Source organism: Phoenix dactylifera, chromosome 10, assembly GCF_051530095.1.
Source record: "Phoenix dactylifera cultivar Ajwa chromosome 10, Ajwa_hap1_PhDact_Kaust_v1.1, whole genome shotgun sequence".
NCBI classification, from domain to species: domain Eukaryota; kingdom Viridiplantae; phylum Streptophyta; class Magnoliopsida; order Arecales; family Arecaceae; genus Phoenix; species Phoenix dactylifera.
In genome coordinates, this window is record NC_143199.1 from 28137556 (window position 1) to 28153848 (window position 16293).

Genomic DNA, 16293 nt, shown 5'->3' on the forward strand with positions numbered 1-16293 from the left:
CGCGTTGAAGTTGACATCAAGAAGGGCCTCCCAGTTCCCAGTCCCCGTTTCCTCTCGTTCCCGTTCTCCGGCCCCTGGCTTTCTCGGGGGTTCCATTATGCTTCGAATCCAAACCCACTCTGCGGCTGTTCCGCCCGGCTTCGCTCCTTCCTCTTCTTCTCCCACCGCCGACGCACGGTTCTTGTCTAGCTCCGCCAAATTTTCGAAATCGATCCCTCTCTTCGTCCTGCGCTTCGATAGATCGCGCCGCAGGAGATCCCTTCTCCGCCCCTGCAAGGCTTCCCTCGGCAATGGCGATCGAGGGACCGCTGGAGACGGCGGCGGTGGCTGCGGCGCCGACGACGATGACCAATTCCTCCAGGCATTTCTCCTCCTCTCAGGTCCCATTTCTTTTCTCCCCAATTCTTGTCTCTCTCGGTCTTTAAGAGTTTGGTTTTTGGTAAGAATTGCTGCGGAGTTGATCACGAACGAGTTCTTTGTTGGTTTTCTGGGGTTCTTTATTTACCCTTCTTTTGTTTGGAGCTGATTGTGTATGGGATCCTGTGCCGATTCTTGCTTTCTATTTTGATCACGAACGAGTTCTTTGTTGGTTTTCTGGGGTTCTTTATTTACCCTTCTTTTGTTTGGAGCTGATTGTGAATGGGATCTTGTGCTGATTCTTGCTTTCTATTTTGGTTTCGATTTAAGGAACTGTTTTTTTTTTTAAGACTACCAAGAAACCCTCTTGGATTGCTTGCGTGACTAGAAACATGGACACTTTTAGTCAGTGCAGTTAGTTGTCGGTTAGGAATTAAATTGGGGTTACATATGTTTAACTAATAAATTTAAGGAAAGTATCAATGTTTGCTATCTTAGTACCAGACCTCGTACCAGTACCATCTTATTACAATATTGGTATGTGATACGGTATGAGATGGTGAAGCATACCAAATGCCGATACGGTAGAAACTACATACCAGTTTGATATCAGTATAGTATGGTACCGACGAGTACGGCGAACCTTGTAATATATAAGTTGGTCTGTCAAACTTGTATAAATTTTGGGATTTTTGGCATGTTGCGTACTATATGATGTGCTGTTCAATGCTTAGCCATGCTTGAAGAACTTCATGCGGACAACTTGTTTCTTAATTTTAATGATCCGTTGTCTTGAAACCCCGAGAAAACCAACTTCCAGTTACTTAACAATTTCCAAATCAATCTTGAAGTCAAAAATTTCCATCTGTAGTTTCTAATAGAAGTTCTATATATAGGTAACTAAAGAAAAAGTTGTTACCAGTGACTAGGGTTTGATCCCACCCTTGCATTGATTCGGATTGTGCTTTCCCCTATCAAGAAGAAAAGATTGTTACCACTAGCTATACTGATTCAAAAATCCACATTCTAACTTCATCATTTTCTTTGGCAACATCGCTAATGCTGCATGTCTTGTAACTAAAAGTCATTGTTTTTGAGCTCTTACTAATCTTTGCTTGGCTTGGTCATATTACACCTTCATGTGATGAAATTGGAAGTTGGTAAATAATAAAATTTTTTCCTGTTAGACAATTACTCGCTTTTTTCCCTCTTGTAGACAATTTCACTAAGGTAATTGCTTTCTTCCCATGTATCCAAACCAGAGTCAATGAAGGCAGTATGTTATGCACTTAGTCATAGGAACCTTGCACATTCCCACATATGGTACATGGAGTAATTTTATGATTCGTGAATTTACATATCATTGCTTCTCTAATACGTATCATGCACAAGCAAACTCATATATGCTGTCTAAATTTTCCTAAGGTGCTTCAAGCTCATGCACTATTTTTTCCCGTCCTCTCTTTTTTGTTTCCATTCCTAGTTCTTGCAGAAAAGAATGAGCATGCTGGATAAATATGCAATAAATTGAGTATTTGTTGAAGATAACATTTATACTTCTCCTATGGTCTTCCTCGGACCAATTTATATAAATGTTCATTTTTCTATGATCCAGCTATAATTGTTAATTATTGAAGTTAAAGTGTGGGAGAAGACATTCCAACTATTCAATGTTGTGAGTAGAACAATTTAGATAATGAAGATTCGTTTACCTTAGAATCATGGACTATCATGTTATCTCGAACCGCCTAATTTGAGGCGTACCTGATAGTCAATTTTAAAGACCACGCAATAGCACGTATCTGGTAGGATAGTGATTACGGGTATCGATCCACAGGGATTGGGGTATAATTGTTTTTCTTTAAAAATAAAAATATTTAAAAAAAGAGAATTTGTGAAGACTATTAAACTAAGCAATTTAATAAAAGAAAATGCAAGTAAAAGGATATCAGTTTGGGAGAACCTAGGGCAAGGAATTCACCACTAACATCGGAACAAGGGTTATTTATAATTTATTTCGTTCTTGGATTAACATGCAAATTGGCTACAAGCCTAATAAGCATTTGAATAGAAATTCACAAAAGTAATTTAGGCATAATCCATCTTCAGTTGGCATGAAATGTCTATCCTAATCTAAGGTGGTAGCACACTGCATCTTCCTTAAGCATGGACTATCTTATATTTACTCAGTGATTATGAAGAACAGTTGTACGAACATCATACTTAAAATCACAGAAATTAAATATGATTCAAAAGAAGATATCCATTAAAAACAATAAGTTCATACAACCCCAAGAATATAAAATAAAATATAAAATCCGTGTCCCTTTGTTAGGGCTGCATCCAGCCCTAGAGAGGAGATCAGTCTTCCATGAAAAATTGAACAGCTGCACTGCAGGGGGACTTCATAATGATTGGCTCCTTCCTCCCGTCGGCTCTCTCCTCCCTTCTCTGTCTCCCGTGAGAACTCCTCCGAAGGATGAATAGGATCAACCGGCTCCCTTCGGTAAGGAAGAAGGGAATTGCCCCCCACCCCCGGTGGGGAAGGAGGAATGGAAGAGAATGGCTTCTCCTCTTCAAGCTTGACTCCTTTTATAGGCTCGGCGTCCCCTCTCTCTCTTCCTTTTCTGTGGTTGATCCGATCGTTGGATAAACTCGTGGAGGTTCGAGTTGATCCGGACGTTGGGAGAGGCTGAGAACAATCTGGAACGCTGGTGATCAGAGAAGATCTCGGTGGATTTATCCGGCTCTGTTTCGAAACAGAGGATTCCATGGAGCTCGGGATGCACTTGGGATGTTGATCCACTCAGAGCAGGGGAGACTGTTTCTCCTTGCAAACGGCGGTCTGATCTTTGGTTGAGCAGCTGAGAACGGAAGAACGGCTGAGAGGATCTTGGAGAAGGTTGGGAGGATGCGGAGAAGATCTCGGCTGAATCGCGGAAGAAAAGGGAGTCATGAAGTTAAGAGTATCTCGGCTGAGAGGAGATCTGTGGAGAATCAATGTGGAGCTGTTAGCTTCCAGACGCGGAGAGAAATGGATTTGAAGATGCTGGATTTGGTGAAGATAAGGATGAACCGGAAGATGTTGGAATCTCGGCTGAAATCAATCCCAAAACAGAGGAAGGCGTGGGTGGATCTCGGATGAGATGGGTTGCTGGGATCTAGCGGAAGAAATGCTGAGAATGGGGAGGATCTAAGAGATGGGTCGAACGAGGACGTGGAAGTTGAAACAGGGGATTCCATTTGTAGATGTGATCCGGAGAAGAGGATGAAGTGGACGTTGGATACTCAGGATTCGGTGGGAGGTGGAGATTTGAATGGGATGAAAATACGATGGCTGGGAACAGGGTGAAGACGTTGAAGATAAACACGGCCGCGAGGGGGAGTTTGGATGTGAGCGTGGGGAGGATGAGAATGGGTTGGTTGAAGATGCTTTGGAGATGAAGACACGGGATAAACTCGGAACAAGATGAGAGCTGGGGCGTTATTATTTCCTTTTCTTCTCTGGAACACGGAAGGGAGGAATGATTCGAGAACTGGGAGTTTGAATAAGATGTGAGGAGTGGATGGAGCTTTGGGATCCGTGCAACTACGATGGTATGCTTTGAGATATGAGAGACAAATAATTGAAAGGATTTTATTAAAATAGGAGAATTGGATCATATGGAAAAAGAGTTGGAACGAGTGGAAAGAAATTTAGGTGAACTTGTGAAGAGTCAGGAATTAATGGGAAGCACTAGGTTCTGGAGAAGAATTCTTGGAGTCGACTCTGGAGGATGTAAAATTGTGAAATGATGCAGTGTTAGTTTAGGCTTTACCTAATTAAGCTTGACTTGACCTGCATACATTAAGCTCAATCAGTAAATAAATAAGTAAAACTCGAATTACCTTTAATAATTTATTAAAATGCAATGATGAAGGTAACACATATTTTATGGTTAAATTTACGAAATATGCAAATTAAAATAATGATAAGTGCTATGAATAAAAGGTTAATTTATGCATTATTTAGTACTTATCACACCCCCCAACCTGCATTTTGCTAGTCCTCGAGCAAAATAAAAACTAACTCACTTTCGCAGGAATCGCGATTGCATTTACCGTATGCAATAAGGCTTTAAACCCCTAGGTGGCCCTAGTGGACGAGTTTTGTCTCGTGAGGGTTTCCGGCTCAGATACCCACAAACTGTTGTCTCTACCTAATGAATTTGTTTTATTGCTTTATAAAATCTAATTTTAAATGCATAAGTGCCAAGAATTTTAAAAGCACACAAAGTTTTAATTACTAAGTCAGCCCAAATCCTAAATCAGTATGCAATTTAAGTTGAAGTCATTAAGTTTCTGTTAGAGAGTTGTAAGGCTAATTTATACTTGGGTGCTCGGTGATGTCTGGACCATACACAAGCTAAGGTTTTAGATTCTCTAAAATACTGCTAAAACTAGTAGTTTCCAAGAATTGGTCAGATAAGACCTAATCACTGATTCAAAATCATCCTACCTTGCAGGATTTCGAGAGTTGTGGATGTTTACTTTAATACCTCATGGGCTTTATCTGTAATATTCCAGTTTACTCGAATTTTTACAACGACGGCTTTCACACTATCGTCTTTTTCAAGGTCAATATTATTTTCTCTTTTTCTCTTTTTTTTTATTTTTTATTTTTTTATTTTTTTTTATTTTATATTTATTACGCACTTTTACTCTTGTAATGATTCCTCCATGTAACGAGCATTCAGTCAACACTCCCACACCAGATGGCATAAAGTGTTAGGCATCAAGACTCCCCTACAGACCTATGCTCGGATTCATCATTGCAAGCCCGCTGACCTTTGACAATAGGTAGCCCTTTTCGATGTACCTGACTAAATTCGCTTTTTTTTTTTTTAATAGCGAATTAGATAGGTATGATTCATCAGGACTCAAGGTTGCTACCAGACTTAACAACATCATGTTAAACCTAACCCTTAGAAGTGCAGGCCATACGTGTTGTGAAATTTCAAAGTAAAAATTATCTTACAACTCGCTAAAAGAATTTTTAATGAAAAGAACTCAAATTGACTTATTCCTGACCAATCATTGGGCTTTTTAGATTTTATATACTTTGTGTGATTATCATTTTAGCACTAGGGCATAGAAATTATTTTTTTTTTTTTTGAAATTCACTTTTTTTTTTTGAAATTCACTTCTTTTTTTTTGAAATTCACTTAAAAATGTGAAAATGCAAAAAATTTCTTCAAAAATTCGAATCCTGTACCCCCCAACCTAGATCAGACATTGTCCTCAATGTTTTTTTTAATTATTTTTTTTATTATTTTTTTAATAATATTATTTTTATTTATTTTTTTATTTTAGTTTGGACGAAAATATGATGCAAATGGAGGATAGAAGCATTTTACCGTAACTGCATCAATAATATGAGGGATCCTGTTAATGCAATTAAAAAAAATGCAAAAATAACCTACGAAAATTGGGTTGCCTCCCAACAAGCGCTAAGTTTAACGTCTTCAGCCAGACGGAGCGCATCTTTATCAAATCATACCGGGTATAGTTGATTCTAATATTCTGATCTCAGCTCGAATATTCTTAAGGGTCCGTTCTATTTCAGGGTCAAAAGGTAATAGTTCAGGAGATTTGGAACGACACCCTAGCATGCACCAATACTTTTCGGATCAATCACGTACAGTCAAGCATGCACTAAAAGAAAAACATATCAAATCCTTGTATTTGCCCTAAAATCACTAGACAGCTCCTAACTGGTTTGAAGAGGGCACCTAAGCCTCCAATCCGGTCTAATGAACTAAGTTGACCAGGTAAGCTTCCAGGTAAGTGGGGGGGTCACGATGCGTTGCAAAGGTCCCACTTAAAAACCACTTGCCTCGAACAGATGAACTGTCTCCCTTGGGACAAAGCTTGCCTAGACATCAACTGAGCCACAGAGCGAAATTGGTGCAACTTTCGGTGATCTTCGTCCTATTGAGCTCGAATGTCCCTAGGGCCAACGTCTAATTGATTTTATTTAACGTGATAGCTATGTGAGAATTGATTCACCTAATTTGGGCAAGAATCTGGTGATGAAATCCAATTCTTATCTTGTTGGGATGATTGCCCTTACTATGTGCGGATTAATTGGTGTATGTGTATCAAGCATGCATTCACACTTTTGCTGAATTTAAAATCAAACAATCACCACAAAAGGGAATTAATTTAAATAAGAAAGATTTAGAGGTTACCAAAGGGAATTTCCCTAGTAATTTTTTATTTTTTTAGGCAAACCTCTACAGCATTTCTTTTCCAGCAATTTCCTTTTTGATCGTCCCAGATGTCTTCTTCGATTCCTGATAAAAAAAATCAAAAGAAAAATCAAAAATTAGTAAGAGGTAAAAGTGATAAAGTAACAGAAATAGAAAAATATTTTTATTTTATTTTAAATATATATATTCTTTTGAAAGTTTTTTTTTATGAAAAGAAAAACAACTATGCTAACAATCCTCGGCAACGGCGCCAAAAATTGATAGTCAATTTTAAAGACCACGCAATAGCACGTATCTGGTAGGATAGTGATTACGGGTATCGATCCACAGGGATTGGGGTATAATTGTTTTTCTTTAAAAATAAAAATATTTTAAAAAAGAGAATTTGTGAAGACTATTAAACTAAGCAATTTAATAAAAGAAAATGCAAGTAAAAGGATATCAGTTTGGGAGAACCTAGGGCAAGGAATTCACCACTAACATCGGAACAAGGGTTATTTATAATTTATTTCGTTCTTGGATTAACATGCAAATTGGCTACAAGCCTAATAAGCATTTGAATAGAAATTCACAAAAGTAATTTAGGCATAATCCATCTTCAGTTGGCATGAAATGTCTACCCTAATCTAAGGTGGTAGCACACTGCATCTTCCTTAAGCATGGACTATCTTATATTTACTCAGTGATCATGAAGAACAGTTGTACGAACATCATACTTAAAATCACAGAAATTAAATATGATTCAAAAGAAGATATCCATTAAAAACAATAAGTTCATACAACCCCAAGAATATAAAATAAAATATAAAACCCGTGTCCCTTTGTTAGGGTTGCATCCAGCCCTAGAGAGGAGATCAGCCTTCCATGAAAAATTGAACAGCTGCACTGCAGGGGGACTTCATAATGATTGGCTCCTTCCTCCCGTCGGCTCTCTCCTCCCTTCTCTGTCTCCCGTGAGAACTCCTCCGAAGGATGAATAGGATCAACCGGCTCCCTTCGGTAAGGAAGAAGGGAATTGCCCCCCACCCCCGGTGGGGAAGGAGGAATGGAAGAGAATGGCTTCTCCTCTTCAAGCTTGACTCCTTTTATAGGCTCGGCATCCCCTCTCTCTCTCTTCCTTTTCTGTGGTTGATCCGATCGTTGGATAAACTCGTGGAGGTTCGAGTTGATCCGGACGTTGGGAGAGGCTGAGAACAATCTGGAACGCTGGTGATCAGAGAAGATCTCGGTGGATTTATCCAGCTCTGTTTCGAAACAGAGGATTCCATGGAGCTCGGGATGCACTTGGGATGTTGATCCACTCAGAGCAGGGGAGACTGTTTCTCCTTGCAAACGGCGGTCTGATCTTTGGTTGAGCAGCTGAGAACGGAAGAACGGCTGAGAGGATCTTGGAGAAGGTTGGGAGGATGCGGAGAAGATCTCGGCTGAATCGCGGAAGAAAAGGGAGTCATGAAGTTAAGAGTATCTTGGCTGAGAGGAGATCTGTGGAGAATCAATGTGGAGCTGTTAGCTTCCAGACGCGGAGAGAAATGGGATTTGAAGATGCTGGATTTGGTGAAGATAAGGATGAACCGGAAGATGTTGGAATCTCGGCTGAAATCAATCCCAAAACAGAGGAAGGCGTGGGTGGATCTCGGATGAGATGGGTTGCTGGGATCTAGCGGAAGAAATGCTGAGAATGGGGAGGATCTAAGAGATGGGTCGAACGAGGACGTGGAAGTTGAAACAGGGGATTCCATTTGTAGATGTGATCCGGAGAAGAGGATGAAGTGGACGTTGGATACTCGGGATTCGGTGGGAGGTGGAGATTTGAATGGGATGAAAATACGATGGCTGGGAACAGGGTGAAGACGTTGAAGATAAACACTGCCGCGAGGGGGAGTTTGGATGTGAGCGTGGGGAGGATGAGAATGGGTTGGTTGAAGATGCTTTGGAGATGAAGACACGGGATAAACTCGGAACAAGATGAGAGCTGGGGCGTTATTATTTCCTTTTCTTCTCTGGAACACGGAAGGGAGGAATGATTCGAGAACTGGGAGTTTGAATAAGATGTGAGGAGTGGATGGAGCTTTGGGATCCGTGCAACTACGATGGTATGCTTTGAGATATGAGAGACAAATAATTGAAAGGATTTTATTAAAATAGGAGAATTGGATCATATGGAAAAAGAGTTGGAACGAGTGGAAAGAAATTTAGGTGAACTTGTGAAGAGTCAGGAATTAATGGGAAGCACTAGGTTCTGGAGAAGAATTCTTGGAGTCGACTCTGGAGGATGTAAAATTGTGAAATGATGCAGTGTTAGTTTAGGCTTTACCTAATTAAGCTTGACTTGACCTGCATACATTAAGCTCAATCAGTAAATAAATAAGTAAAACTCGAATTACCTTTAATAATTTATTAAAATGCAATGATGAAGGTAACACATATTTTATGGTTAAATTTACGAAATATGCAAATTAAAATAATGATAAGTGCTATGAATAAAAGGTTAATTTATGCATTATTTAGTACTTATCAGTACCGTATTGTACCAGATCAAAATTTGTATGAAACTCATATTCTGGTCAGTATAGGCCTTGTACTGCTCTATACCGAGATGCATACCGACCTGTACCAAGACATATCGAGGTGTACAAAGGTAAGAAGTGAGAAAAATGGCTCGAGAGATGTTTCGGTACAGTGTGCATATTGTGCCATACTGGCCCGTATGGACCAAACCAGTAATGTACCAATGAAGTACCTAGTATTGAGATTACAAACTCTTGGTTAGAACCATGCAACCATATATGCAACTTCTAGACCAATCTTTCACAAACAAATTAAGCATCTTGATGATAACCATAGTTGCCTAGCCTTGTCCCAAACTCTTTTGGGTCAACTTATTGAGTCTTTTATCCATTAGTAATTCCTATTAAAGTTAATGCCACGTCTTATTCCAAACTTAACTAAGTCTTTTCTTAAAACCTCCATCCATATTAACTTAGAATCTCCCCTTATTTTTGGTACTTCTTGTATTTTCAAGTACTCGCCTTCTCAAATCTTTTTAACAGAGGTCCATACCATGTGAATTGTTTCTTCACCCCTTCATCCTCAACTAGTGTTGGCAACACTAGTTGAGGATGAAGGGGTTGCCCATATACCTTCTTTGATGTACTCCTTTGTCACTCTATCATGTTGTGTTTTACCAATGAATCCATCTTAACGTTCTTATTTCTCTTGCATCATCTTATTTGCATGGAAATTTCCTTTTAGACATTTTGAACTAGATAACATTGTGAGGTTTGTGCTTTACTACATTTTTATAAAGTGTTACCTTGAATTTCCACGGCTTGTTTTGGTGACATGACACCCTAGAAATACCTATCTAGTTTAAGTAATTTTGCCATCAAAGAACTCATTATCCCCTTCATACTTCATTATAATCAAGTGGATGGCTCATGATCACACCTTAAAAGCCAAGTTGGGCATGCTTGGTATATATATGCACCACTAGCTTGTGTAGTAGTGATGATTGTTTGGCTTATGTTTGATTCCAAATCTTTTTGGACTCTCTAAGATAAACAACTTCCAAACCAAAATCTCTTTGTTTAAAGGAGTTTGCCATCTCATTCTCACCAGATAACAAGGAGCAATACAATGAAGTCAAACTCATTCTAACCTTCTTCAATCCATTTCTTTTCTCTCTTCTTTCTCACCTTCTCCCCCCTTTTGCTTTTTTCTTCCTCATTGTCCCGTCTTTTCTTTTATCTAGTAATTTACCCACGAGAACAAGTTCTTATAAATAATAAAAGTATGGTAGCGGGAAAGGGTGAAGGGGTGATTTGATCGTTGTGATTACAATTCAAAGATTAATACACAAATGGAAGCAAATTGGATTGAAGAATCCTTTGTTTGGTAAAGAAAATTCTCTCAAAGAAATTTTTATTAATGTTAGAAGTCTGCCCCATATAATGTATTAGACGCATATATAGGATATGACCCCTAACCCCAATTGGGGCATTAAACTTGATACAAAATCACACTCAAAATAGGGCATGATAATAATAAAATATGCTAGAATTATTCTACCACAAATATAGAAATATGATTAAATTCGATATTGTCTCTAATCAAAAATTCATAGGAAAGTCCAGTGAGGTCTTCACCTGTGAATCCGCTGGCTCCTGCAAAACTTGGTATGGTCCAGCTAGTCCTAGTACTTGCTGGTTGTACCTTGTGCTGCATCAAAAAGTACTTTGAAGGAAAGCTAATAATTTTTCATGGAATATGATGGGCATGTTTTATGATGAAAAGGAATCCTGGTGGTGTGACTATAGCTAATCCGAACATTTTTCATTATGCAAAAGAAGGAAAGATTCATTTTTCTACTTGTTTATTATAATCGTGCTGATTCTAGATAGATGCCCTCTTTCTTGCTCTAGTGCTACAATTGTTCCTTACCTGCATTTTGGAAGTTAGCATCTATTGCCTGATTCAAAAGAATATTTTATTTATTTATTTATTTATGTTATAGCTAACTATTCCATGTAGCTTTCCATTGTCATTCACTAAGTTGTAGGTTTTAGTATCTGTGTTCGAAACAATGTTCTAGAATATGCCTTTTATTATATGTAACTTGCACAGGAATTTTCTACCCCATTTGTTAATAAGGGAGAGATTGTGCTTGATATTTTGAGCAAATCCAATTAGATCCTTCCCCCTCTCCTTTTTATAACTCTCGGGACTCGACATGCCTATTATTATATGCAGATACTATTTCTCTTTGCATATCCATGGTACAAGCCTTGGTGCAAAATTCTCAGATGAATGCAATTTGTCTTTCTGAGTTTTTATATTTTTGTGATTAAGAAAGCTTCTATCTTATTTATATATACAGCTGCTATGCATATGAATCATTCCCAACCAAAATCCTTATTAGTTGAATTAGAAATAATTCTTCTTTCTCTTCTATTTATGAATATAATACATATTACAGAGACTGTCAGGCACTACAACCTGTGGAAGCAGGGTTTTGCAGTAGATGAAAAAAGGAATTTGCTTGGTCATAGGCACTCTTTTTCTCATCGGGCAAAAGGGGAAAATTCAAGTGGTAGCCCCTTTGGCCAAGGGTTTCTTCGTCGATTTCAGAGCCCTACTATATTTCTCAAAATTGCTTGTGATGGGGATCTACTATTGCCAATAATTGTAGGTATGTCGATGCTATCAAAGTTCAGGATGTGTACCATGAAGGTTTCTGGATAGTCTTGGTAGTCATTTCCTTACGGCTTTACTTTAGTGTATTTTAATTTCTTTTTGTGAAGGAGAGTTTGCTATTAGAAGACTTATTAGTGACTCAACAGATGATCAACATGAGGTGATATTTTAGTCTTCAGCTTACATCCATGATTACCTCAAACTTTAGCACTGAATTTGGACTTGATGCAGGAATTCCCAGATCAGTTTCAGTTTGTGAAAAATATTGTGGGGACATTTGGCTATGAGGTTAGAGCTTCCACTTGGTTATTTTTAATAACCTTTCCACTGGTAATGGGCTGCTTGTACGGTAATTGGCTGCCTGTACTTTCTCTTTACTTTAGTAGAAGTGGTTATGTGTGGCAAAATTTGACCTGACCGGTAAATCAACCTGACTTGCCCCAGTTGGAACTTGTTTCAGATATATGATTACCATCTTGTCTTAAATTGGATAAGGAGTCTTGACCTAAATTTGAATTGGGTCATGCTTGGATAGAGATTGACCTAGCTTTACTCTTTATCCCTAAACTGAGTGAGTAAAATATGGACAAATCAGGTTTTGTGTTGGCAGAATCAGTGAATCACCATCCCAAGCACCAAAGGATGACAAAACTTTAGCATGGTCCAATCCAAGGTCCACCGAACCAGTACCGGGACCCATACCAGTCGGTGACCGGTACGGTTCGGTGCCGGTTCAGTACCGTACCGTGCCCGTACACCGGGACGCCCAATTTTTTTTGGAGTTTTCAAGAATATTTAATTAATAATCACTCTTTTTAAACTTTTTCAATGATTTTAAATCTAATTTGATATTTTTTTATGCTTTTTTGATGTTTCTATGATCCTGGTTTAACCTAAATGATGCATCTTATTGTTTTAAATGATACAAATTATAAAATGATTATTGAGATGTTGCATGCTACAAGGAACAACATAAAATATCCTCAAATCAAGTAGCGACGTAAAAATTATAAAATAATACAATCAATTACATATATTTAAAGTGCAACATATATACCGATATTTAAAATCGGATCGAGTCGCGATGGCTCTCGTAGATCCTCGGATCATTAACATAGTCAGCAGGCACATCAACCCACCCTTCTAACCAAACAGCATTGTAATTTTGTACATTTATCCCATAAGAAATGCGCACCGGATTATAAGCATTCTCAGATTTCTCGCTGAAGCTTTAGCTTTGAGAGATGTCCTCTAGCTGATAATATGACTGTGGAGAGGCCTATCCGAATATGTCAGCAGCAAAATCCGACTAGTGAGATGCTTTGGGCTGCATAGGATAGTAGCCACCGGAAGATACTTCAAACGTACCATATCCATATCTTATGGGTCATAGGCTGCCTGTGGCTGCGGGTACTAGGATCCAATATACGACTCGGAATTTGATACATCTATGAATCATACTCTACTTGCGAGGTCATTTGTAGCTGCATCATGTCCTCCTAAATGACCTCGAAGAGCCTGTCTCCTATATGCAATCGTATCCTCGCGGGCTTTACTAGATCGTGCACCACGGTTTCTATCCTATGTAGCATGCATAAACTGGCTCACCGGTGAATCGAAGACCAACCTGCGGCTATCTTATAAACGGCGGTCTTCTGTCCTCCACTTTCTTTTTGGCCAATAAATTTATGACCACCAGAATTGCTGCTCCTGGTTTATGTGAGTGAATTGATTTCTCCTCGACACTCTCCATTGGGGCTTCTGGTCTTCTGTTCTTTTTTGATGTGCTGGGTAGCTGCCTTCTTATCCTTCGTGCCTCTCTCTACCTAGCTATGCTGGAAGGATGTATGTCGCCCTCCTGATTGAGTCGACCGGATAGCGTAGCGGCCTCGTCTAAGCATCTTTGGATCATAACTCTAAGAGGATGTCTTGGACAAGAAGTCATGTGGTGACCAGCTTTTCTGTGGCTATAGCTGATCAGCTGGAAGGATGTATGAAATATTGCGCTCGGTCCGTTGCCCTGCATCGACCCTAGTCTCGCTGGCTATGAAACTGGTCGGTCATAGAGGCGATCCTTGCTTATCAAGCTCCGGCTCCTGCTGCTGGCTTACAAGCCATCCGATCATCCTCATCATCAACAAAAGCACTATGGATCGGATCTGTGTACTTGAGCTCTACTTTCTTCTGAATGCATTTCAGCCTCAATCTTAGATTGTAATGAACATATACAAAATCGTTGAGGCGCTTTTATGGCAAACGGTTCCTTTGCTTGCTGTCGATGAGGGCGAAGGTGGACCAGTTGCGCTCGCAGCCACTCGAGAAAACCATCTGGGAGAGGATCTGAATAGCTAGTCGCTTAAGATTTTTCGCGGACAATCCAAAATGGATCCACCATTCAGCTACAAAAATATTGAAAAAAATTACATGTAAGATAATACCATGTTAGTAACCATCTAACGCCAGGTACATGTTCTGATGTGTAACACACCTAGATTCATATTTTTCTTACTTATGACAACTGCCGAGACTCCAAAGCTGTCGCCGCCCTCTCTAAATATTTTGGTTTGTAAAAAAAACATATTGTACTATGTTAATAATAGAAGATACCAGTTAATTCACACATGTCACTTAAGTTAACTTACCTCTTGTATAGACATAGGGCTGTGACTTCTGGATCTGGCTCCATCTTTTAAATCACATTACGAAGAGCGGTCAGAGGTTCGTCATCCATATTGATTCCAGGCACGCTGTACTGGAACCGAGGCTTCAGGTAATATGCTGCACATAAAATTGTACAAGTACAGGAGTAGTCTAATTTTCATATTCTTGCTTACCTGCTAGATGCAAGTTTCTATCCATCTGGTAGTCCCACCACCGCTCAATGATATCGATGTACTCCTAGGCATGCATCGGATCTACCTCGATGATCTAAATCTTTGCCCTCTCCATCATGTGATACAGGAAGCCTATCTGAGGGTACCTCTTGCTGTCTACGGCTCAAAGCACTTTATACAATGGTCTGATAGCCTTTATTATCGTAGTGGCCCGCTGTCAGAATGTCTGCCTCGTTACCAAGTCCTCGACACTGCTCTCTTCAATGCCAACCCTCGCATATCTATTTTTATGCCATTCGGGACTGACAAGCGTCTGACGTAGGGCTACTTTCTTATCAAGAAGGCTATCAAGTGCAACGTAGTTGCCAGCAAGCCGTGCAACTCCTGGTCTCAAGATCTCTCCCCCTTTCACTGATGAGAAGGTATGCAGGGGGAGAGATGTTGAGACTAGAAATCGCATGATTTGCTGGCAACTACGTATATTGCATCTGTATAGATAATGCATATTTCTAATTTGACTTGCATGTGCACCACATATTGCACATGTATAGGTTATGCATATTGGCTTGATCTATCATGGAGTCCAAACATGTCTGTTGAGTTTTATTTTTCGCTATATCAGTGATCTGTCGGACTTGCCCATTAGAAGATCATTTATACATTGTTTATTACTTTAGAAGGCTTATTTGATATCATTTGCTGCAAGCGCTCTAAAATTGTGGTTTTCATTTTCAGGTGAAAATGGTGCGCATTACAGAAAGGGTGGTCAATACATATTATGCGCGCATATTCCTCGGAAAGGTTGTTAAGAGAAGAATCCATGTTTAATTTATTCAGAGATCTGTGGTATAATTTATTTTTGAATTTTGAGATATTTAGTGTATCCTTGATTGGTAGCTTTTAATCATATTAAATTACAAGTAGCCCATCTTTTTGTATTGAATATATATGATCTGCAGCACACAGAGAGGGCCAATATGAGCATTGATGCGCGCCCCTCAGATGCTATAATTGTTGCCAAAAGGTTCCAGGTAATGCCAGCAACATAGATTTGAGTAGTTCTTATATCATGCCTGTATTGGTCATTTGTATGGAAGATACCTTTTGTTTATACTATATCAAAATTTTGGGAGACAGTAAATCCGTGTGGAACATTGTGCATTGAAAACTGACCAAATCTTGCCTGTAGTGGTGGTAGTATTGTCATTTGTACTATTCTTTAATCAACCAATAAACTTGTGTAGAACGAACATTAGATATTGGAAACTGACCAAATCTTGCCTGTAGTGGCAGGAGCATAATTTTTTGTATCATTATCTAGTCAATCAAACTTATACCTTCCTAAAAAGGTGCCTTTAGTGAATTCCATGTGTTCTATACCTACTATTAAACTTGCAGTTCTTGGAATGTCAAAGGGCCGTTGAGTATATCAGCTATTCTTTATCAATAATAATCATTGTGTATATGGAGCACTCACCATTGAATCAAGATATGCTCAATTTGCATTTTGTAATACTAATCCGAGGTGTATGTATATGTCTTTAGGTCAATTATCTTTGTGTGTATGTCTGCATGAGGATTGTATTTTATGTGTCCGTCTGCATGTGCGAGTCGTGGAGGCACCACATCTTATTACTTGTCAACCTATTTTAGAAGTT

The 16293-nt window shown here is 39.1% G+C and overlaps 1 protein-coding gene across 1 annotated transcript in view; it reads left to right on the forward strand.

The window, feature by feature from the left end:
• LOC103722875 (Wound-responsive family protein) overlaps positions 1–16293 on the forward strand; it is a 28752-nt gene continuing 12459 nt past the window's right edge. The window contains exons 1-6 of the mRNA XM_008813582.6: positions 1–380; positions 11584–11796; positions 11909–11961; positions 12033–12089; positions 15371–15436; positions 15595–15666. Of these exons, the coding sequence (XP_008811804.3) occupies positions 98–380; positions 11584–11796; positions 11909–11961; positions 12033–12089; positions 15371–15436; positions 15595–15666 (744 nt within the window). The 5' untranslated portion in view covers positions 1–97. The remainder of the gene's footprint in view (positions 381–11583; positions 11797–11908; positions 11962–12032; positions 12090–15370; positions 15437–15594; positions 15667–16293) is intronic.